The 24,349-nt window shown below is 57.8% G+C and overlaps 1 protein-coding gene across 2 annotated transcripts; it reads left to right on the top strand.

Moving 5' to 3' along the window:
• The first annotated feature begins 5,471 nt into the window (after positions 1-5,471).
• Positions 5,472-23,170, top strand: LOC101533604 (angiotensin-converting enzyme). 2 transcript variants are annotated; one of them, XM_004597262.2, is made up of 25 exons: positions 5,472-5,756; positions 6,245-6,412; positions 6,934-7,027; positions 7,505-7,648; positions 8,058-8,249; positions 8,790-8,887; positions 9,226-9,398; positions 9,752-9,975; positions 10,245-10,389; positions 10,592-10,690; positions 10,888-11,010; positions 11,345-11,556; positions 12,185-12,321; positions 12,979-13,137; positions 13,381-13,468; positions 15,147-15,290; positions 15,485-15,676; positions 17,098-17,195; positions 17,342-17,514; positions 19,280-19,503; positions 19,768-19,912; positions 20,195-20,293; positions 21,976-22,098; positions 22,362-22,549; positions 22,736-23,170. In XM_004597262.2, exons 1-25 carry the CDS (start codon positions 5,487-5,489, stop codon positions 22,963-22,965), a joined length of 3,942 nt encoding a protein of 1,313 aa, XP_004597319.2. In that variant the 5' UTR covers positions 5,472-5,486; the 3' UTR covers positions 22,966-23,170. The 2 variants fall into 2 exon arrangements, with proteins under 2 accessions (XP_004597319.2, XP_058531299.1); XM_058675316.1 differs by lacking the exons at positions 5,472-5,756; positions 6,245-6,412; positions 6,934-7,027; ... (7 more) ...; positions 10,888-11,010; positions 11,345-11,556 and adding an exon at positions 11,726-12,030.
• The last annotated feature ends 1,179 nt before the right edge of the window (positions 23,171-24,349 follow it).

The raw sequence follows: 24,349 nt of genomic DNA, 5'->3' as shown, positions 1-24,349 counted from the left end.
AAGTGATTAAAAATTTACCTAACTGTTTTAAAAATGTATTTGTTTTTATTTAAGTCACTGTAACAGAGAGAGCGAGAGAATGGAGTGAGGAGATCTTCCATCTGCTGGTTCATTCCCCAGTTGGCTACAAAAGCCAGGCTGAAGTTTCGCCCCTTCCCCTCGCCTCGGCCTTCCACGTGGGTGCAGGAGTCCAAGCATGTGGCTCATCTTCTACTGCTTTCCCCTGGGTACGTTACCAGAGAGTTGAATGAGAAGTGGAGCAGCTGGGACCCAAACCAGCACTCCTATGGAATACTGGTGTCGCAGGCTTTAACTTTACCCACTAAGCCACACTGCCATCCCCTCAGTCTCCTTATTTTTCTACAGCAGCTACTAGAAACTATGAAATCATTTATGAGGTAACTCTCATCATATTTCCATTGGACAGACAATCCCCTCAACCCAGAGAAGCCCACCAGCATGGCTAGTGTCAGTCATTGAAATGCGCTTGTGGGGGCCTGCAGGCACATATATCATTCTCACCTCCATCCAGCTCCCTGCTTATGGCCTGGGAAAGCCGTAGAGGATGACCCAAAGCCTTGGGACCCTATTCCTGCATGGGAAATCTGGAGGAAGCTCCTGGCTCCTAGCTTTGGATTGGCTCAGCTCTAGTTATTGGGGAGTGAACCAGCAGATGGAAGATCTTTTCTGTATCTCCTTCTCTCCATAGATCTGATCTGTCTTTCCCAAGAATAAATAAACTTTACAACTGAAGAAGGATATGACTTCTTTAAAAAAAAAAAAAAAGATTTATTTTTATTTGAAAAGCAAAGTTCCAGAGTGAAGGAGACAGAGGAGCAGCTCTGGCTGTTGCAACCATTTGGGAAATGAGCCAGTGTACGGAAGCTATTTTTCTGTCTGTCCTTCTCTCTCCTTCTATATCTCCGTATTTCCAATAGAAGCATGAATCTTTTTTTAAGTAGGGATTAGTAGGGCTGTCTCGTGTTGGAGGCGGGAGCCACACTGGACTTGAAGGAACGGGTAGGTGTTGCTAAGCAGAAAGGCAAACATGGACCTTGGGTGATAGATACAGCTCCTCAAAAACCAGTCAACAATCATGTTTCTTCACGAATGGGATGCTATATTGGAATACATATATAGTAATAGAATGGAATTAAACATTGAGCATTTTTAGTAGTAGCTTCACGGAGCTATAAGTCATATGCCATAAAAATCTTCTGAAGTATATGACTGTTTTCTAATACAAGGTCTTCTAAAAGTTCATGGAAAATGTGTATAATAAACTAGGCACTAAATAGCTTTTGTGTTAAGATAAACATCTTCGAATTCCATTTCCCATCAACTTTTTGAAGTGCCCTTGATACTTATAGGTGTGCAACCTTCTCTTCTATTCTAGAACATTTTCGTAACTCCTAGAAGTGGCAGTCCCACTGGCAGTCCTTGGCCCCCTCCCCCAGTCCTGGATATACTTCCCGTCTCTAGGGATTTGTTTATTTGGGATGTTATATAAACGCATTCCTACAAAACGTAAACCTCTCTGGCTGACTTCCTACTCACTTAGTGTAATGTTTCAAGGCTTATCCATGTTGCAGCATGTATAAGTCCTGCATTCTTTTTGGAGACTCAATAAACAATTCACTGCACGAACACATTCATCTATCCATTCCCCAGGTGATGGACACTTGGGTTGTGTCCAATGTGGGGCAATTACTAATCATATTATGTTACTATGAACATCCTTATAAAATTCTGTGTGGACATGTTTTCAGCTCTCTGGGGCACTTGCCTAGGAGAGGCATTATAGGGTCACTCAGAAGGAACTCTTTGTTTACCATCTGGAGAAACTGCCCGCCTATCTTCCCAAGCGGCTGTCTCCTGTTACCACGTCATCAGCATTGCATGTTGCTTCCAACTTCCTCATGTCCTTGCCAATACTTGTTACTGTTTCTATTTCTGCCATCTCTTTTTCAAAAATGTTATTTTCTTAAAGATTTTAATTTGAAATGCATATTCACAGAGAAGAGAGACTAAGAGAAAGATCTTCCATCTGCTGGTTCACTCCTCAAGTGACCACAAACAGCCAGATCTGAGCCGATCCAAAGCCAGGAACCAGGAGCTTCCCCCAGGTCTCCCAAGTGGTGCAAGGTCCCAGAGATCTGGGCCATCTGTGCCACCCACTGCTGTTTTCCCAGGCCATCAGCAGGGAGCTGGATGGGAAGTGGAGCAGTCAAGACACAAATCAATGCCCATATGGGATGTTGGCACTTGCAGGTGGAAGATTAGCCTATTGAGCCACTGTGTTGTCCCCTAACAAGGTTATTTTTTAAAGTAGTTTATGTGAAAGGCGGAGTGACAGAGATTTAGAAAGCTCTTCCAGCCACTGGTTCTCTTCACAAATTCCCAAAACAGCCAGGGCTGGGCCAGGACAAAAACAGGAGCCTGGAACTCCATTCTGGTCTCCCATGCAGGTTGCAGCTACCTTTTGCTGGCTTCCAGGGCACATTAGCAGGACGCTGGATTGGCAGCAGAGGTGCCAGTTCTCCAATACAAGATGCCAACAGTATTGTAACCCTTTGTGCCATAATGCCAGTCCCTAAGGATTTTTTTTAACTGCTGGTTTATTTTTATTTGAAAGGCAGAGTGACAGTGAGACGGAGGGCAGAGACACACACAGAAGACATGTATTCCCCCCCAAGTGTCTGTGCCAGCCAGGTCTGAGCCAGTCAGAAGCCAGGAATCGGGAACTATTCCTCCATGGGTGTCAGGCCCAAGCCCTTCAGCCATCACCTGCTGCCTCACAGGATGCAGTAGCAGCAGCTGGATGGGAAGCAGCACAGCTGGCGCTGCGACAACAGATGTAGAATACTAAACTGCAGCTTAACCGGCTGTGCCTCATCACTGGCCTTGAGTTATATGGTTTTAGTGGGATGTGAACTAAGATCAATGTTTCATCTAATTTTGCATATGGTGTGAGGTAAGGGTTCAACCTCACCCTTGTATATGGAAAATTCGATCGTCTCAGCATCATTTGTTCAAAGGTGTTCCCCCATTTCATTATCCTGTCAAAAACGAAGAGAACATAAATGTGATGGTTGGGTTCTCAGGTCTGCAGGGCTGTGAGTGGTCCTTCCCTGGTGAAGAAGAGATGCAAAACCCACCCATCCCCTTGGCAGGCTGCAGTTCCTTGGGTGGGCAGGATCCTCTCAGCTCTCGGCAGGGGCCTGGTCCTAAGTCCATCCTCATCCTCCCACTGTATGGGCAGCTGACTGACCAGAGATCCTTATCTCCTCCTAGGTTATCGCAAATATCAGACCCGTTTATACACATGAACTTGAAAAAGGGCTGAAATGCTATTCAAATGTAAGGTGTATTTTTCTATCCTTCTCCGTCATGAGCAAGATCCTAAAAATAGAGAGGAGTTATTTTTAGCTTACCCATCAGGATCAAGGTTGACACAGTGTCTGATTATGGGGGAGGTCTTGTCCTTCGTAAGTCAGGCTGGGAGGCAGCTGGGGGCTTACTAACCAAGGTGTGAGTGCCCTTAGCTCAGCCCTTCCTTCCACCTCTGCCCTACATTGAGTGGGTCTACTGTGTGCCAGGTGCCATGCCAAGCTCTGGGAGAATCACAGGACAATGCAGGACACTGTTCTCTCCTGGCATGTCCGGTCGCTGGGGGAAGCCGTAGGAGTCAACAAGCCTCTGATGAAAACCTTGACCTTGCAGAGCTACAGCACAGCTCGCAGCAAGCTCCATGCCAATGACTGAACCCAGCCCCTCTTCCTGGGACTTCCACCACTGTCCTGACATCACACAGACAGAGGAAGGAGCAAGCTCCAGGGTGAGACTGGCCTCCGGAGGCACCTGCCTTCCAGTTCGCTTGCTGACCTGACAGAAGGGCTCCCTTCTCACAGGCCTGTGCCGCCCCGTCCTCCCAGTGCAGACAGCTCCTTGAAGTTCCCATACACCTACCCCCAGTCGGAGTGCCAGCGCTGCTGCCCAGAAGATGCGGCTCATCTGTGGGCAGACACATAAGTGGCCTTGGCCCCTAAAGCTTGGAAAACCCTGCAGCTGGTCCCCAGAGCCCTGGGTCACCCTCACCTGGCCCTTTCCTGCATGGAACGCTCTGGCCAGTAACATCCATAGACCTTGCCAGCCCCAAAGCCAGCCAGCTGTTCTCTGAGCCAGGGCAGGAGAATGGGCTGGTACATGGGAGTGTGGGAGGGGATCACTGTGGGAAAACCACAGGACAACATGGAGCCAGGAACCGGGGGGGGGGGGTGTTTACCCGCCTCTCATACCCGCCCCCCCCCGAGTGTTGAATAATACACCCTGCCCCTCCATTGCCCCCAGAGCTAGAGGCAGCCACCCTCCTCTTCTCCCACATCCACCGCTGTCCTCTGGCACCATGTCACCTGACAACTCAGCTTGTGGGTGCATGAGAGGGAGGGTCACACTACCTCCTGCACATGCTCTGTACCACACCACGAGCCCCAGACACAATCCACACAGACACCCAGGAGTCCCCGTGAAGCCCAGCGGGCCCAAGCGCCAAACAGGTCGGGGTCTCTCCAACAGTCATCTACCAGGGGTGAGGGTCCTCCCCGACTGTGAGGACCGCCATCCTTTCAAGGCCCTGTGCGCGGAGTCGACGACACCGCCCTCCACCTCCACTCCTGTCACTTTGAAGGGCAGGTGGAGGAGAGAAGGAGGGTGAAGACCCGAGGTGACCTGGAGAAGCTGCTCAAGCTGTCAGCGCCATCCCTGTCTCCACCTATAAAACCGGGGGCTACCTCGCACCCCCAGGGGCTTGTCGGGGCTCTCATACCTGGTCTGAGGTCAGTCAGGGTGACTGTCTCTCCGAGCCGATGCAGCTGGTGCCCCGATGGGAAGAGGACACGAGGCTCCTGCTCCCAGATAAGCCCCTCCATTCTGCCCTCTTTCCGGGAACCCACTGTCCTCCCCCCCAAGCCCCAGGTGAGCCGCGGCTAGGCCCCGGCAGCACTCACCCCAGGAGGCCGAGTCACCTGCCCGCCCCCCGCCCCGCGCAGGCGCCCCCGCCACGGCCTGGCAGAGGCCGCACCAGCCCCGGCCCCGCCGCGCTCGCAGCGCCTACGGACCGCTTCCATGCTCGCCTGGTCTCTCCGGGGCGGACAAGCCTGGGGAGGTTAGGCCGCCGAGGGGAGCGGAGCCCGCCAGCCGAGGGACTGCCGGCGCCCGGCGGCTGACAGCCCGGAGAAGACACCGCGGGCCAGGCCGTGGACGAGCCGGGGGTACCGCTTTCCGCTCCCGGGAGTCGCGGAGCCTGGCCCAGCCCTACCCCGGCCCGCGCCCCCGCCCGCTCGGTGCGGCCCCGCGAGGCCGGGGACTTTGGAGCGGCAGAGGAAGCGCGGCGGGGCGGGGAGCTGGGGGTGTGTCGGAAGGCGGCGGGGTTTTATAATCCTCAGGGCAGACGCGGCTCGGGAGGAGGCAGCGCCACGCACCGCGCCATGGGGGCCACGCCGGGCCGCCGGGGGTCGAGGCCGTCGCCACTGCTATTCCTGCTGCTGCTGCTGCTGCTGCTGCTACTGCAGCAACCGCCTCCCGCTGCCCTGACGCTGGACCCTGCGCTGCTGCCCGGCAACTTCACCGCGGACGAGGCCGGCGCGCAGCTTTTCGCGCGCAGCTACAACTCGAGCGCCGAGCAGGTGCTGTTCCGGAGCACGGCGGCCAGCTGGGCGCACGACACCAACATCACCGCGGAGAACGTTCGGCGCCAGGTGGGACGCCCGGCCGGGCGGGGCGGGGCGGGGCGGGACGGCGGCCAATCACAGCCCCGCGGCCAGCGCACGGGCGGACACGCGCCCCGGACCCGGGCCCCTCCACCGGGAGTCCCGGCTACCGCGCCCCGTCGGGCAGGACGCGGTGCCCAGCTCGAGGGTGCCTGGGGAAGCTCGGCCCAGGATGGGGAGAAGGCTGGGACCCCGGGCTGGACAACGTCGTCGTGGCGAAGGAGGCCCCTCTCTGCCCACTGCTGCCTGACGCCGTTCTTCTCGAGGCCCTCCACTGTCCAGCCCTTGACCCTGGGCCTGCGTCTCTTCCACTTTGTCGCGCTCCTTCGCTTTGCTGAGGCCCATCCCCTTCGTGCGCGTAGAGGATGGGGAGAGGTGGGGATAGCAGCTCCCGCGGGCTCCAGTCTCCTGGGCCAGGGGCCTAGACGTCCTGGGTGGGCTCGCCTGAGGCCCTCCCCTCCCTCCTGTGCCCACAGGAGGAGGAAGCCCTGCTTAGCCAAGAGTTTGTTGAGGCCTGGGGCCACAAGGCCAAGGAGCTCTATGAGTCCGTCTGGCAGAACTTCAGCGACCCGGAGCTGCGCAGGGTCATCCGGGCCGTGCGCACGCTGGGCCCTGCCAATCTGCCCCTGGCCAAGCGGCAGCAGGTAGGCCATGGGGGAGGAGGCAGGACTGGAGAGGGGCGGGATGCCTCCAGCAGGGAGAGACAGGCCCTGTGTTCCCTGGGTGCTCGGAAAGTGGCTGCTAGAACACTGGTTTTCCTTGGAGAGGGGAAAGGCAGGGAGAAGAAGCTACTTTCTGCTAAAGCAGTCATGGGCACGGGAGCCAGTCCAGCTCCCTCCCGTAGGCCAGGCTGCTTAGCTTTTTGAGTTTCCTTGAAAAGGATGTGAGGGGTAGAGGAGGCTGCAAGGCCCGAGGACCAGAGGGCAGTGCCTGCCGGACCCAGCCTGCCTCATCCCTAACTCTGGAAGCACACTTGTTCGTGCTCCCCAGCCGCCCTGTGTGGAATGGGGATTGGTGTCTTAGGATTCCAGGAGTCCTTGGTGCTACAAAATGACCTTGCCTAAGCCTCAGCTCCTCCCGCAGTCTCCTGTCCCCTCAACGAGGATGAATGTGGGTCACCTCCCGGGCACTGGCCACTCACACCTCCTTGTGTGTACCCCACCAGTACAACTCCCTGCTAAGCAACATGAGTGCCATATACTCCACCGGCAAAGTCTGCTTCCCCAACGGGACTGCCACCTGCTGGTCCCTGGATCCAGGTATAGTGCCATCTTTGCCTCAGTGGCTGGGCCCTCCCCCTTCACCACACTGTGCCTAGAATGGTGTGTTTATCCGTGGCGAGGGTATTGACCTACGTGTGGTGCCCTGCGCGTGGTGCCCTGCGTGTGGGCCTTTGCCTGTCCCACCACCTTGGCCTTCCTGTCAGCTTCCTCTACCCTGCCAGTGCCCACTTGGGAAGCAGGTGTGAGGTCAGTCACTCTGCGGGCATCCATGAAGCATCTGCCTGGGTTTTAGCCCAGCTTGGTGTCCCGCTGCAGAGACATCACTTCCCTGGGGCCTGGGCCCTGCCTGGGGGCTTGCTTTGTAGCTCCCAGCCCCTTCCTACCCAGCCTGCGGGTGGTCCTTGGCCTTGGGGAGCTCATGGGAGTGGCCAGGACCATGGTGGGGATCTGAGGAAGGCTACTGCAGACCCAGGACTCAGAAGTCTCCTAACAGCCTGCACATGCATGTCTCAGACCTCAGCGACATCCTGGCCTCCTCGCGAAACTATGCCATGCTGCTGTTTGCCTGGGAGGGCTGGCACGATGCCGTGGGCATCCCACTGAAACCCCTCTACCAGGACTTCACAGCCCTCAGCAACGAGGCCTACAGGCAGGACGGTGAGCACGCTTGCCCCCCAGCTGGGAAGTGCGCTTCCCAGCCTCCCAGCTTGCTCTCTGCTGCCGGCCCTCCCAGGCCAGAGCAGCTGTGTGATGATCCCATAGCTGGCTGCAGGTCTTGCGTGGGCCCACAGCCAGGCTGCCTTCCTACCCTGCCACGCCCCTGCTGCTGCTGTGGCCCTGGCCCCACGCCCGCCCGTGCACTGCTCCCCTTCACCGCTGGTGCTCTTCAGAGCACATTGAATGGGTTTGTGGAGCAGCCACCCCCACAGCACCCTTCACTGGAGCCAGGCCAGCCGCCAAGTCGTAGCCGGGCGTGGCGCAGGCCCTAAGCTTGGCGCCTGGGCTCCTTGGCGGAGGCCCTGAGCCTGGTGCCTGAGCTCCTTGGCCCCCGCCCCACCTCCGCCAGGCTTCTCGGACACAGGGGCCTACTGGCGCTCCTGGTACGATGCACCCACCTTTGAGGAAGAGTTGGAGCGCCTCTACCACCAGATAGAGCCCCTCTACCTGAACCTGCATGCTTATGTCCGGCGAGCACTGCACCGCCGCTACGGGGACAGATTCATCAACCTCAGAGGACCCATCCCCGCTCACCTGCTGGGTAAGGACCTGACGCAGCCCCTACATGCACATGTGTGGGTCACTGGGAGGCCCGGGACCAGGAGGTGCTTTGGGTGCGGAAAGGTGGGTCACTTCCACACACAAGAGCCCAGAGGCTTGGCTCCACCACCCCACCCCACCAATCAGTGATGTTGTTATTCCCACTTCAAGGATGAGCACCCCAGGGCTTCGGGCTTTGAGGTGACCCTGCTGTCCAGGAGCTGGTAAAGGGACTTTCGGCTGCAGGCCCAGAGGGAAAGGGACTCAGAGGTGGTCAGCTCTGTGCCTGTCTCCCAGGCTGCAGCACAGCGGGATGGGACCCAAGCAGTATCCCATCCCAAGGCCCATGGTGGCCTTGGCCCCCGCCCCACCTCCGCCAGGCTTCTCGGACACAGGGGCCTACTGGCGCTCCTGGTACGATGCACCCACCTTTGAGGAAGAGTTGGAGCGCCTCTACCACCAGATAGAGCCCCTCTACTCACTGCCCCTGGGGCAGTGAGCCTAGCTGCCTCACCTAGGTGCCTTCTCACCTTCCGTGCAGGGAACATGTGGGCCCAGAGCTGGGAAAGCATCTACGACATGGTGGTGCCCTTCCCAGACAAGCCCAACCTGGACGTCACCAGCACCATGGTGCAGAAGGTGAGCTGCAGGTGGGGAGAGGCAGGAAGGGGCACATGGGCTGGCAGGTGCCGTAGGGCCAGATCCTGCAATAGCGAGAGAATGAGCAGCAAGCTGGGATCTGTGGCTGGGAGAGAGGCAAGCCCCACCAGCCATGCTCACTGATGACAACCCACGGGTGGGGAAGGTGAGAGCACCTGTAGGAAGGGGGCGGCACAGGGCAGGGATGCCCTTCCCTGGCAGGGAGCTGCTCTGAGTTGGAGGGTGTGAAAACCTCAGATCTGCCTCAGGACAGCCAGAACAGGCTCCTGGCAGCTGGCCCCTGACCCATCTCCCCTCCCCCGCTCTACCCTCACCAGGGCTGGAACGCCACAAGCATGTTCCGGGCGGCCGAGGAATTCTTCACCTCCCTGGGGCTGCTGCCCATGCCACCCGAGTTCTGGGCAGAGTCAATGCTGGAGAAGCCAACAGACGGGCGGGAGGTGGTGTGCCATGCCTCGGCCTGGGACTTCTACAACAGGAAGGACTTCAGGTCCTGACCGCCCACCCACAGGGGCTCTGGGAGGGGGTGGGGGTTGGCCCCGAGGCAGGCAATGTCCCAGGCCTGCCTCTGTCTGCCCCTGCGTGGCAGTGGGTCAGGACTGGTCCACACCAAGGCAGTTCTACCCATGAGCCCATGAGGCCACCCTCCCTGGCAGCCTGCCCAAGGTGCCAGCTCTGTAGCCTGGAGAGGAGGTAGGCAGGGCCAGGGGGAAGGGTTGGCTTGTTCTGCCCAGTTCTTCGAGCCCTGGGCAGTCTCCCTGTTGGTCCTTTTGTCCCTCAGAGGCCAGCCTCCCCAAGGCTGCTGTGTCCCCCACCATCACCCTCGCCCTGTGCACACCCCAGGATTAAGCAGTGCACGCGGGTCACGATGGACCAGCTGTCCACGGTGCACCACGAGATGGGCCACGTGCAGTACTACCTGCAGTACAAAGAGCAGCCTGTCTCCCTGCGCCGAGGTGCCAACCCTGGCTTCCACGAGGCCATCGGGGATGTGTTGGCACTCTCGGTGTCCACTCCAGCACACCTGCACAAGATCGGCCTGCTAGACCACGTCATCAATGACACAGGTGTGGGAGGGCGGAGAAGGCCCCGTGGGGCTTCTCCCAGGCGCCGCCCCCAGCAGGCAGGGTCAGGTCGGCGGGGTTGAGGGAGGATCTGCCATGACCCACAAGGTGCTCCCAGCCCTCACACCCCACAGGATGTTCCCCCAATCAAGGCCTCCCATCTCCAAGGTGGGGCTTCACGGCTGCCCTGGCTCACTCCTGAGGTCCTCCCTGACCCACCCTCTCCTAGCCATGCTCCCTCCTCCCTCTGATGACTCTCTTGTGTCCTGCAGAAAGTGACATCAATTACCTGCTGAAGATGGCTCTGGAAAAAATTGCCTTCCTGCCTTTTGGCTACTTGGTGGACCAGTGGCGCTGGGGGGTCTTCAGTGGGAAGACGCCCCCTTCCCGCTACAACTTTGACTGGTGGTACCTTCGGTGAGAAGGGGGGTACTTCCTGCCCCAGTCAGTTCTCATCCCTCCCTCAACTGGTTTTTCCCATTCCCTTTCTCCATTCCTGCTTAAAATCTCTCCTCCAGGAAGTCTTCCCCCAGGCTGGGGAAAGGTGCCCTTGTGCAATGGCCTTCCCTGCAAAGCATTAAGTGGGAGGCCCTACATTGGGTTTACCATCCTCTTCCAGAACCAAGTATCAGGGCATCTGCCCTCCAGTTGTGCGGAATGAAACCCACTTTGATGCCGGAGCTAAGTTTCATGTCCCGAATGTGACACCGTACATCAGGTACCGTTGCCTCCTCACCTCGCCTTGTCCCAGCTGTAGTTGCCTCCCGCTGCAGGCAATCTCAGCTGCCCCATTCACGGGGTCCCCCTCCCTTCCCCGGAGCTGGGCTCAGTTCTCCCTGATGCATGCTTTTAGGGTGCTGGGTAGTACCTAGACCAGGGACCCCCTGCTGCTGACCCGCACAGTGTACCTTGCAGGTACTTTGTGAGTTTCATCCTGCAGTTCCAGTTTCATCAAGCCCTCTGCAAGGAGGCCGGCCACCAGGGTCCCCTGCATCAGTGTGACATCTACCAGTCCACCCGGGCAGGGGCCAAGCTCAAGTATGTGGCAGGAAAGGAAGGGCATGTCGGGGCAGCTGGCACTTGGGTGGGAGCTCAGGGGGCTGGAGTGATGTTAGCCACATTCCTCCTCCACCCCCACCCCCGTCTCTCTCGCTTGCTCACTCTTGTTCTGTCCCCCACTCTGGCTTTTATCAAATATTTATTGCCTGGCATGGGGTGAGACACACGCCCCCTGCGATGCTCACAAAATCTCAAGCCCCGGAGTCTTATTGCGGAGATTCTTCTAGTCCAGGGAGGGTATAAGCAGCTGGGGCTTGGGCAGGTGGGGGACTTTGGTGCAGCCCTGAGTCCTGGTGCCTGCTGTGCCCAACAGGGAGCTGCTGCAGGCAGGCTGCTCCAGGCCCTGGCAGGAGGTACTGAAGGCCATGGTGGGCTCTGAGGCCCTGAATGCTCAGCCGCTGCTCGAATACTTCCAGCCTGTCAGCAGGTGGCTACAGGAACAGAACAAGCGCAATGGCGAGGTCCTGGGTTGGCCTGAATACCAGTGGCGCCCCCCGCTACCCAGCAACTACCCAGAAGGCATCGGTAAAGCCCACCAAGGGAGAGTGGGGGCCCAGACCCCAGGTTCTGGGTCAGCTCCTTCCCACCAGCATGGCCTTGCACTGGGCCACATCCAAGGGCCCCCAGGGACAGGCTAGCCAGGCGCACTGCTCTCTGTGAGGTCACACTGCAGGCTCTGCTCTTATTGGCCAGGGTGTAGGGGGGTTGGGGAGGCTGCAGGGCTCTACTTTCCAGCGGCCATGGGCCAAGGTTGGGCTGCACCAGGACTGCCCAGCCTCTTCTTCCTACTGCTCTGCTGTGGGCACTCCTGGCTGGCCCCCAGCCAGGTGGCGGCACGGCAGGTGACAGCCCGCCAAAGGACCACCAGCCAGCTGACCACCATCAGCCAGGCAACAACCAACAACAGCCAGGCAACAACCAACAACAGCCAGGCAACGACCAACAACAGCCAGGCAACGACCCTCCAGGCCAAAGCCCATCAGACAACTCAGAGCCCAAGTGGGACCTGCCGGAGAGGGGATAGGGTTGGGCCAGGGGGCTGGAGGGCAGGGAGGAAGTGGAGCAGCAGGCAGGGATGGGGGATGGCTCCTGGAGGACCAGGCTGGGAAGAGAAAGGGCACACACCCCCGCTTCTTGCCACTGTGTCCTACAGACCTGGTGACTGATGAGGCCGAGGCTGGCCGGTTCGTGGAGGAGTATGACCGCACGTCCCAGGTGGTGTGGAACGAGTTCGCCGAGGCCAACTGGAACTACAACACCAACATCACCACAGAGGCCAGCAAGATTCTGGTAGGAGCCCCCTCCACCACTGCTGTGCAGGTGTGCACGGAAGATGCAGAGAAGCCCATGGCTGGGTTTAAAGCCAGACACAATGCTTGTGCTCAAGGCCCGGACAGCATATTTTTTCACTCCCAATCAATCTCTAGTAAGGGGTTCACTGGCATATGAAGAAGCAATGCCAAGATTGTTCTTTGCAGGATGGAGAGGCCCCATTTCCCATCCCTGTGAGGGCTTGCTCCCCTCCCCACACCCTGTCACCCAGGGAAGGGTCGTTTCAAAGATCTGCCACACTGCAACCCCCATTCCCAGCACTTTGTAACTCAGCAGCCTTGCAAGATGGTGGGGTCATCTCCTCATCCCACAGAGAGACCCCTGAGGCTGAGAGAGGCCACAGAGCTGGTGCCAGGCTGCCTTCATCCCAGCAGCCCTTCAGACCCGTGGAGGGCTCATCCTCAGCACCAGGATAGGCCCGGGGGCTGGGCTTGCGGCACCTGCCAGGTCCTGTATGCAGGGCCAGACCGTGCAGTCCCAGATGAAAGGGACAGTGTAGGCAGAGGTGGCAACTTGCTCAAACCACCTGCCTGTCCTGCTCACTGCATCCCCCCATCACTCTCTGGCATCTCTTGCCAGAGGCCACTCTGGGACACTGTCCCCTTGTGCCCTCAGCTGCAGAAAAACCTGCAGTTAGCCAACCACACCTTCAAGTACGGCACCTGGGCCAGACAGTTTGATGTGAGCAACTTCCAGAACACCACCAGCAAGAGGATTATAAAGAAGGTTCAGGACCTGGAGCGGGCAGTGCTACCCATGAAGGAGCTGGAGGAGGTCAGTGGCCAGCAGGGCCTACAGGGCAAAGATGCCTCCATATTGGGGAGCCAACCCACCCACAGCCTGGCCCCTCGTCCTTGCTTTATCCAGCTGTGCCCTTTTCCCTGGGGACAGGCACCTTTAGAATCCCCAAACAGGTAGCCCCTTTGGGGCACACACTCCCCACTCCTAGGGAGAAAAGAGGGCGGGGTGTGGGCAGGGGCCGAGAAGTCCTGCTCACTGCACCTTTCCCTACTGCAGTACAACCAGATCCTGTTGAAAATGGAAACCATTTATAGCGTGGCCAACGTGTGCCAGGCAGGCGGCCCTTGTATGCAGCTGGAGCCCGGTGAGAGCACCCCTGGGAGGCAGAGGGAGGCCAGGCAGGTGGTCGGGGCAATCCCCAGGGGAATGTCGGGGCTCCCCTGACCTGTGAGAGTTCACAACACCTGAGAGCTTATGGCCTGTCTGTCCCAGCAGTTCTGCCTGCTCAGGGCCAGTGCTGCCTCCTGGTCTTGCTGCCCTGACCTGCTCAGGCCCCTCTGGTCCCTCCTGTTCTCCTACACTGGGGCTCTTAGAACCCAGAAGCTGGGAGAACCGGAGGCCTCTGGCCCACACTCCTCTTCCAGGGCAGCTCACGGCCTCCCCTTTCTGTCCTGTATCCCCCCACCCACGCTCACTGCCTCTTCTTGCGGGCAGCAATGGGCCAGGATGGCTGCCACATTCCACTGTCCCCAAAATGTGCCACTGACCCCTTCTTGATCCTCCTCTTTGAAAGAACTCACCCTGGACACTCAGACGCCCTCCCTGCCCTCCACTTCAAGAGCTGGGGAGCTGGAGGCATAAACATCTCCGCCCAGAAATGGTCTCTTTCTGGCCCCCTGCCCAGCTCCCACGTTAGAACAATGACAAATAGAAAGGGAAATGGAAAATAAACAGGAGGGAGAACCAGCTTTCCCAGGCCAGGGCTTGGCTTACAGGTTGTGTATGTGGGTACGCACGCAAGGATGTGTGTGTGTGTGTGTGTGTGCGCATGCACGTGTACTCTCCATGGTGGAGACTATTAAAGGGGTGTAGCATTTGTACCCCAGATAGCCCCTCTACCTGGGGCTGAGCTGGCAAGTCACTGACCCAAAACACAAGCCCGATGTACCTGCTAAGACCTTTGAGCAAGACAAATCATAGAGCAGGTGTGGTGTTAAACTCTCTGAAGGCATTTGTTTTTCCAAGCGAAATGGATGCAATTTACTTTCTGTGTAGAAGCAGACCTTGCTGGCTGGTGGTCCCTTGCATTGCATATTCCCAAGTAGAAGGGAGAGAGCATTTGCCATAAGCTTCGCACCCTCTTCCTCCTTCATCTCAGGCCAGGGCCAGGCCAAGGAGGGAGACTGCCCAGGCAACACCACAGGCTGACATCAAAGACGCCCCATGTTAGGGTTGGGGGCTCCTCACCCGGAGCAGCTTCCCCAGGACACGAGGCCAGGGTTTTTGGCTCCTGATAACCTCATAAGATTCATTATCCCCTCCCAGTCTTCACAGCTCTTATGCCCCGTTCACTGGGTGCCACATCCACCCCTTCCCAGGGCCCTCCCGATCCTGTTTGCCACTCTCTGGGAGGGCCGCCACCATCCCCACCTTCTGGAAAAGGGAAGAGACGGGTCCAGGGTTATTATAGCCAGAGGAAGGGAGAAGAAGAGAATACAGGGCTTTTGAGCTGTAAGCCAAGGGGTCAACATGGGGAGCCCAGTGCTTCCTGCCAGGCGTGGGGGACCCAGGCACGTAACAAGCTGACTTGTGGTACTCACAGAGCTGCTGACCCTGCAGTTGTCTGAGATGGGCAGGGCACCTGGGAGGTCCCGGTGGCCAGCATCCACTGTCCCCATTCAGCACCAGCCTCGCTATCTCCTTACCCACAGTATTTTGTTCAACTCTGAGATTCCTTTAGAAGCAGTTGGGATATGAGCCAAGGACTGAGGGGCGGGGCACAAGTCTTGCAAACTTGTCCTCCCTCCCCCATCCCACTGCAGATCTGACAAACCTCATGGCCACATCTCGGAAATATGACGAGCTGTTATGGGTATGGAAGGGCTGGCGGGACCAGGTGGGGAGAGCCATCCTCCCATACTTCCCAAAATACGTGGAGTTCACCAACAAGGCTGCCCAGCTCAATGGTGAGTCCTTTGGCCCGGGACCACTGCTCAGAACTACCTGGGAGCCCCTGTCTGCTCCCCAGCCCCTTTGTGTTCTGCAGGGAGGAGCTCAGAGATCCTGAGCCTGGGGAAAGATGGGTCCTTGGCAAAGGCAGGGAAGATGGGCCAGGAAGATGACCTGGTGTTCAGGGAGCTAGGCCATGTTTCCCCTGCAGGCTACAAGGATGCAGGGGACTCCTGGAGGTCCATGTACGAGATGCCAACCCTGGAGCAAGACTTGGAGCAGCTGTTGCAGGAGTTGCAGCCGCTGTACTTGAACTTGCATGCCTATGTGCGCCGTGCCCTGCACCACCACTATGGAGCCCAGCATATCAACCTGGAAGGCCCCATTCCTGCCCACCTGCTCGGTGAGGGCACGAGTTGGGGAACTAGCTAACAGAATGACTGGGCTGGGTGTCACAGCCAGAGAGGGGCAGGGCTGGGTTGGGGACCTCCTGTTAGCATTTGGAGCCAGGTCAGGTGCAGAGCCACATGATGCAACACCCTAGTGGATAGAAGGAGAAGTTCATGATCTGAGGGCTGGCGGGGCTGGGAGCAGGGGACAGCATCATAAGTGGTAACTCATAGGTGCCTGAGGAAGGGACCAGCAGTGGGCGTGGGAGCCTGCTGAGGGCGCAGCCTTGGAAGAGGAACAGTTTTGCCAGCTGGGAGGGGAGGAAAGGCATAGAGGACGGACACTGTGAACAGACCAAGGGCAACGGGATGAAGAAGTGTGTGTGGAGAGCATGGTTGAGGGCAGGTGCTGGATGCCAAGTTTTCTAAGGTCATAAACTCACTATCCTGAGCGCATGGGACAGGTGCAGTGGAAGACCAGAGGGACAGTGGGAACTGCAGCAAAGTAAGTGCCCCGGGTTTTCTGTCCCTGTTGGGCCATTAGAAACACAGGCTATGTTGTAAGCAGAGAGGCCAGGTAGGGTCACAGGCTGTTTTGAAATCACAGAGGGGACTCCAGAAGCTACCTCTGGTGTGGGCCTACTTCCCACTAGGCCCGGGGGAGTTGCTGCAGACCCAGAGGCCAGCCTGCTTTGACCTCTGTCTGGTGAGACCAGAGAGCAGACATGAGCTCAGTGAGTGAGGGACACCGACCCTTGCTCAGTTGCACAGGGTGGCACATGGCTGAGCTGGGGCCTAGAAGTCATCCCTCATTGAGGGAGGAGGAGTCAGTTCCGCCATCCCTGTTCTCACTGACATGCCACTAGACTCCTCCCTGAGTCAGCGAAGCCTGACCTTCCCCGGCAACTGGTAACTCTGGCCTCAGCTCCACTTCCGAGCCAGCCACTCGTTTGGGGTCACAGCCTCTTGCTTAGTTCATTCTTTTCCAGAAGTGCAGATGCACCGCCGCTTCCTGAGGGAGATAGTTGGCCCTTGCTGGAGTGACTGACCACCCATGGCTGCATGAGCTGTCCTCAGGGAGCATGGCAGGGGCTGGTCACGGCTGCAGCCTGCCGGGGGGCTCCTGACCTCTCTGGAATCTATTTTGTGGTGAAATACAAGTTAGTCGAGACCTGGCTGGATGCTCAGTGAGTGGCAGCCATGGTCACATTGGTCTAACTGCACGCAGACAGTGAAGGCTACCTTGGTCCCTTGATGACAGTAGAGTTAGCAGTGACCTTGAGGGCTGCACGTGGCAGGCTGAAGATGCCGTGTATCCAGTGTAGACAATAAAGGCCAAGCGACACCCCTGGGATTGGCAGCACTAGAATCTGACCCCCTGCTCTTGCCAGGTGGCACTGAGCCAGTTCCCTCTGCCTGCTCTCCCCTCCCCCAGGGAACATGTGGGCGCAGACCTGGTCCAACATCTACGACCTGGTAGTGCCCTTCCCTTCAGCCTCCATGATGGATGCCACTGAGGCCATGATCAAGCAGGTATGCTCAAGGGTCCTCCTCCGTGGGTGGGGGTGCCTCCCTGGGACCAGGAGAGGGCCCTCTGACCTCCTCCAGCTTAATCTCTCGCAGTTCCCGTCTGGGGCCAGATCAGCCCCCAGCGTGGGCAGCACTACCTCTGTTTGCAGGGCTGGACCCCCAAAAGGATGTTCAAGGAAGCAGATGATTTCTTCACCTCCCTGGGGCTGCTGCCCGTGCCGCCCGAGTTCTGGAACAAGTCGATGCTGGAGAAGCCAAAGGATGGGCGGGAGGTGGTGTGCCACGCTTCGGCCTGGGACTTCTACAACGGCAAGGACTTCAGGTCTGAGCACTGGACCTGCGAGCCCATCCTGCACTTGCAGCCAGAGTGAGCAGAGAGGAACCAGGGGGGCCCGAGGGTCAAGAAGCAGGGATTCAGCTCCAGCTTAGCCATCGGCTTCTGGCTGACCACATGAGGGTCTCCTGAGCTGCAGTCAACAAGGCCCCAGCCCCTTGTGAGCAAATGCTCAGAAGCCATTTCCTGGTGCCTGACGTTCAGTTAGCTAGCATTGCTTAAAACACCATTCCCACAACTTGAGATCTAAAGTAAGTGAGTGAGCCTGCTTGTGATCGCATGGGTCAGGTATCCAGTGGAAGTGGCCCAGCCCTGCCCCGCAATGGTGGAGACCTCCATTGGAGTTGTTGTAGGGGATGGGATGACTCAGCCTTGGTTCTGGCTATCAGCTGGGTTCCTTGGACTGTCTCCCCCATAGGGTGTGCTGGGGAAGAAGGTTAGGGCTGGTCTCATGCATGGAGTGTCTGGGTCCAGCTGCGGAGAATGGGGTGGTCCGTGTGTACTGCTCTCAGGCTGGCTTGGGTTTCTAACTCCCCTCCTCCATTCCAGCAGCATGAGCAGCCAGTACCCTCCTAGCTGACTCCCCCTCTTCCCCAAGGAACACCAGAGTGAAGGCAGAAGCAGCTGTCTGTTTTAGAGGCTAACTTCAAAGCCACCCAAGTCACTTCTGTCAGGTTGCATTGGCTAAAAGTGAGAGTCCTGAGCCCAACTGAGAATCCACAAAGGGAAAAAAGACTCCACTTATCAGAAGAAGCGATGAAGACACCCAGACTGACGGGGTCCCCTGGGTGGCAGCAGCAGGGCTGAGAGCAGACTGAGTCTCAGGGGTGGGAGCTCTCATGGGCTCTTTGCTGGAACCTAATATCTAGCCGACCAGGCTACTGGGCAATTCATTCCCTTCTCTGATGAGACTGATAGAAACATGGGAGCAGACGCTGGCCTGGGACCATGGGTGTAAGGCACTGCTGGGGTTTCAGTCTCCTGCCTCTACTTCCAGTCTAGCTTCCTGCTAACGTCCCCAGGAGCTAGCAGACCAGTGCTGAAGCACTTGGCTCCCTGCTGCCACATGGGAGAGTCCTGTATGGAGTTCCCGACTCCTAGTTCTGGCCTGGCCACCTTTAGCTGTTGGGAGCATATACGAAGTGAACCAGTGGCTGGAAGATCTCTGTCTCCTCTCTCTGTCTCATCACATACTAGACAGATACATGCATACAAACATACATAATACTTGGAGGAGAGATGAAGCTCAACAGAGGGGGTGAATGTTTCCATCCCAGGTAGCTGTGGGCCGGCTGCTGCTGTGGAATCCTATGGGTATATCTGCACCTGCTTGGCAGTGTTGGGCTTGCAAGCTGCAGAACATCTTGGACATGATGTGTGCCTCTAGAAGCTTCAATGTTGGAGAAATGGATTTGTGTGTGGGCAACCACAGGACACAGTCCTTCTAGAAAAACCACAGCTGTGTGTGTATGTGCCACTGGAGCCAATACCTTATGCAGTCAGAGCATGGCAGGTGGTGTGGACTGGAGCAGCTGAGGAAAATCAGACACAGAGGAGTGGCTACAGTGACCTCGGGGACCTTCCAGTCACCACCTTCCATTTTTCTCGGGCCCACTCGGTCTCCCCTCCCCCACCTTCCCACATGATGTGCTCCCTACATACACGACCTAGCTGAGCTCAGCTCCATGTGTGGCCCCTCTGCCTCCTGGCTCCTCATTGTCTGCCAACACCCTCGCCCTCCCCTTGTGTGCAGGATTAAGCAGTGCACCACGGTGAACATGGAAGAGCTGATCGTGGCTCACCACGAGATGGGCCACATCCAATACTTCATGCAGTACAAGCATTTGCCTGTGGCGTTGCGGGAGGGCGCCAACCCTGGCTTTCATGAAGCCATGGGGGACGTGTTGGCCCTCTCGGTGTCCACACCCAAGCACCTGCACAGCATCAACCTGCTGGACAGTGAGGGCGGTGGCTACGGTGAGGGAAGTGGGAAGCCCTAGCGGGTGGAGGGCTGACAAGGGGCAGCACCCCGGGAAGGAGGGCAGGGTGCAATTGGTGGCCCATGGGACTGGTTGGGGATGGTGGAAGGGAGCCTGGGGCAGGAAGACACACGGGCCACCCCACAGCCAGGTCAGGGCCCAAAGAGGTGCTACATCTGCTCCCTCCTCCACCATCACGCATCAGGGCTGCACTTGTAGGGTCCAATAAGCAGCCTGAGACGCAGCCCCATTCCCTTGACAGAACATGACATCAACTTTCTTATGAAGATGGCACTCGACAAGATCGCCTTTATCCCCTTCAGCTACCTCGTCGACCAGTGGCGCTGGCGAGTGTTTGACGGGAGCATCACCAAGGAGAACTACAATCAGGAGTGGTGGAGCCTCAGGTGTGTGTGTGTGTGCAAGGTGTCCAGGTCTGTGCGCATGATGTATGCATATGAAGGTGTCTGTACGAAGCCTATGTGTGTGTGCTGATGCCTGTGTTTGCCTGTGACGTTGAATGCGTGTGTATTTGTGAGTGATGGAGTTATACGAGGTGGCTGTTACTTAGCCTGGAGAAATAAGGATGTGACCCCAAGTCCAAAAACTATTCTTCCAGTCAAAAAATGCCTCCTCTGGCTCAGTTGTTTCCAAACTCTCCCTCCAATGTATCTTCCCCCCACCAACAGGCTGAAGTACCAGGGCCTCTGCCCACCAGTACCCAGGTCTCAAGGTGACTTCGACCCAGGGGCCAAGTTCCACATTCCTTCCAGTGTGCCTTACATCAGGTAGGAGTTGGGGGGGAGCAGGTGCACCCCGAGCAGGTAGGGTGTGCAGCTGCATGTTGTATCCCAGCCAGGACAGCCCTGTGCGGCGCCATCCCCAGGCCCCTCACTGCCATGGCACTGCTTCTGCAGACCTTTCTGTAATGGTCTCCACCATCCAAAAAGTTGAAAACAGCAACTCGACCTAATTGCTAACTAATGGTCCACTGCTGGGCAGTTAACATTAACCATGACACCTGGCCTGAGCATGATCGTTTTGTTTCATTTTGTCTTGAAAACAAAGTTGCGATCCTAGTAGTAGTCTTGAACACATTGCCTGTTGTGAAATTTGAGTTGTGCCCAGAAGCCCCTTTGTGTATGAAACTCAGGGTAATGATTGGCAGGCAGGTTATTAGGGGCATGGCTACAGCATGTGGAACAGGGCAAGGGGGGCCCTTGGGGCAGACAGGACTGGGTTTCAACCTCCCCTCCACTGCTTGATTTCCTTTAACAAATTCCCCATGTCTGTGATCACCCAAGTCCTCACCAGTGCCGCCCACTTCTCAGGTGGTCACAAGGACCAACTTCTTGGCATACCCTCCTATGGTCACTGGGTTTGAGACTCAGGCGGCTGTGACATAACTGGTCAGGGGACCCCTTCCCTCCCAGATGCTATGGGAGGGCACCTGTTGAGAGCTAGGAGGGTGGGAGAAAGGGCCTCCCTCCAGGAAGGTTAGAAACTGAGGCAACCTCGGAATAAAGTGTCAAGTGCTCCTAGGAGTTGAGGGCCTGAGAGGGCCACCCCAGGAGGGCCGTGGAGGCTGTGGCCATCTCTAGTCCCCGCTGTCCGTGGTTCCTGTGGAGGCAGGGCTCCTGCCCACCACGCTTGCACTTCCGTTCCAGCTCTAGCAGGATAGCAGGCCCTAGTCAATCCTGAGCAATGAGGCATGTCTCCTAGAGTCTGGGGCTCAGATTTGCCGCTGGGGCACTTTGGATGGACCTAATCTGCACAGTGTTCCAGAGGTGGCACCCCGGACCCAAGCAGGGTCCTCACCCTCGTTCCCTGCTCCCGCCCCCACCCCCACCCATGGGCATGCTGGAGTAGTTTCTGGGACAGTTAGTTTTGAGCTTAGCGTGGACATTAACCAGGCAGTGGTGGGCCAAGGAGACTTGGCTGCTCTAGAAGCCGATCTGCACTCTGGCCAGCAGCCTGGGCCAGACAGTTGTAGGAAGTGCCAGGGGAGTTGGCGTGGCTTGCGCCAGCACTCCAAGTGAGAGAGAGACTCCCTACTGTCGGCTCCAGACACCGATGCTGTCCTGGCCTTGACCAGGTTGGATTTCTTCCCAGGAATGCCTGCCGCTTAGGATAGGGTCGTCTGGGCTGGTTCCCTGCCGTGTGACCCATTCTGCCACCTCTGGCCTCTCCTGGCAGACACCAAGCTGTAGGCACCTCCCTGCCTCAGAAGCAACCTGCCCCTCCTCATATGTCCTCATCTGCAGCTGCTCCCAGGGTCCTCTCAGATGACAAGGCAGCCTTGGGGGTTCGGGAGCAGCCACACAGGCACGGCAGCGAGACATGAATTGGAGCTGGGCTGCACCCCACATCATGACTGCACACCACTCTGCTGGGCCTCATGTGACCATCAGAGGCAGGAGGGCTTGGCGCTGTCCCTGTCCCCAAACACTTTCCCTTCCCTCCATGGCAGGTACTTTGTCAGCTTCATCATCCAGTTCCAGTTCCATGAGGCGCTGTGCCAGGCAGCCGGCCACAAGGGCCCACTGCACAAGTGTGACATCTATCAGTCCAAGGAGGCAGGGAAGCGCCTGGCGTGAGTCTCCTGGGCCTCTTTGACTGACCCCACCCCCACCCTGCTTTCCTCCGCTGGGGCTGCTCTGGGTGCCCCTCCCACATCGGCCTCCCGACAGGAGCCTGTGTGTGCCAAGCTTAACGCACCTTCTCCCTAAAGGACCCAGGTTCTCCCCAACCACCCCTACCCTACTTGGGCCCTCCTAGTCTCAAAGGGAAGGGAAGAGGGTGGATACCAGGATGGGGAAGGAAAGGCCATGGCCCTCTGACTTGGTTTCTCCCCAGGGACGCCATGAAGTTGGGCTTTAGTAAGCCGTGGCCAGAAGCCATGAAGCTGATCACGGGCCAGCCCAACATGTCAGCCTCATCCATGATGAACTACTTCAAGCCGCTGATGGACTGGCTCCTCACTGAGAACGGGCGGCATGGGGAGAAGCTGGGCTGGCCGCAGTACACCTGGATGCCAAACTCTGGTACCACCACCCGCCCCACCTCCAGCCCCTGGGCCGGCCCCCTGAGCTTGCGCAGGCCTGAGCCCACCCGTCCCCAGTCCAGGCAGGTGGCAGTGTGACCTCAGCAAGTGCAGGGAAGCCAGACCTCACGGGCCAGCCGCCGTCGCCTTGCCCACCACGGCCCTGTCTCCTTGCTTCCTCGCCCAGCTCGCTCGGAAGGCTCCCTCCCGGATTCCGGCCGCGTCAACTTCCTGGGCATGAACTTGGACGCGCAGCAGGCCCGCGTGGGCCAGTGGGTGCTGCTCTTCCTGGGCGTCGCCCTGCTCGTGGCCAGCCTGGGCCTCACCCAGCGGCTCTTCAGCATCCGCTACCAGAGCCTCCACCAGCCCCACCACGGGCCCCAGTTCGGCTCTGAGGTGGAGCTGAGACACTCCTGAGACGACCAAGTTGGGGAGGCCGGCTGGGGTGGCGGTCAGCAGGCCGGAGAAGCGCCCCCAGCCCGCCCTCCTCCTTTTTATCCTCCTCTTCCTCCTCTCGCCCTGTCTACTTCCACCCTCTCCTTCCCATTCTACAGACACCTAGCCACCCACCGTGGCACCCCCATCGGTCTCTGTGGATACAATTAAAGGCCCTGCCCTCCCACCTGAGTCCGTGTCCCTCAGCAGGAAGCCGGGACAGGGACTGGGGGTGGGCTACCCTCCTGCCGCTTCCCCGGCAGCCTCCCAGGTCCCTTTACCAGGTTGCTGCCTGCATCCTTATCCACAAAGAGGCCAGGGTATCTCCCAGCTCTGTCTCAGCCCTGTGCCCTCCTTCCATGGAGCACAGTGACAGCTGACCAGTCCTGCCCACCCAGGCACCCAGCTGGAGGTGGGAGCGGGGGGCCCTGGGGAGTCGACTCCCAGGCTGCCAGCCTCATGTGCCCTTCCTAATGATTAACCGCCCCCAACTCCCCCCAGCAGTACCCATGAATGTCCAGGCACATTCCCCCTCCCCTTGAAGGCTGCCAGCTGCCCTTGGCCATCTGGACCGAGCATACAGAACAGGCCTGGGGCCCTCTGGAGCCCGCCTCAGGCCAGCATCTGCACAGAGCCAGGAGAGAGCAGAGCCCCTTAGCAGCCTGTGCCCATGCAGGGAGAAACTGCCCAAGCTGCCTATTGCTCCGCAGGAGGCCAGTGTGGCCAGAAGAGCAGGTGGGCATTACCTTGAGGGGCATTTTTGTGACTTGTGTCTTCAAGGTTCTGTAGAAAATTCAGAAAACACACAACACTGTAAAGAAAATAAAAGCCCTTTCTATCAACATGAGGGATCAGCACTGTGGACATGTTTATCTTTCCAATCTTTCTAAATGACAGGGAGAGACAGAGAGCACTTTCATTCACTGGTTCATTCAGCAGCCATGGCTGAGCCAGACCAAAACAAGCAACCAGGAATGCCACCTGAGCTTCCCCTGTGGCTGCCAGGGGCCCTAGGACTAGCTATCACCTGCTACTGCCCAGGAAGCATTAGGAGGGAGCGGATTGGGACCTCTGCACCACAGCCCTCCAGCCCTTGTTACTGCACACTGTAAGTGGGATCATGCCCCATCTGCAGTTTGTGTATCACATTAGCCAACAGCCTTGGCTCTGTTTGACACACACTTGAGGTCACAACTAGAACCTGGCCAGAGAGAAGTTTGTCCAGTTTTCCAGAGCCAGGCTGGCACCTCTATCAGAGCCCTTGGTTCTGAACCTCCTCTGGGCTTTGCTGATGCTTTAACCATACCTGTATCCATCCCCCAAACATCTGCCTCCTGGGTTACCTTAGTCTTCAGTTTGTACCCCC

This window comes from Ochotona princeps, chromosome 17 (genome assembly GCF_030435755.1).
Source record: "Ochotona princeps isolate mOchPri1 chromosome 17, mOchPri1.hap1, whole genome shotgun sequence".
Classification (NCBI taxonomy): domain Eukaryota; kingdom Metazoa; phylum Chordata; class Mammalia; order Lagomorpha; family Ochotonidae; genus Ochotona; species Ochotona princeps.
The sequence above is the reverse complement of the archived record's forward strand: the minus strand, read 5'-3'. Positions and strand labels throughout refer to the sequence as shown.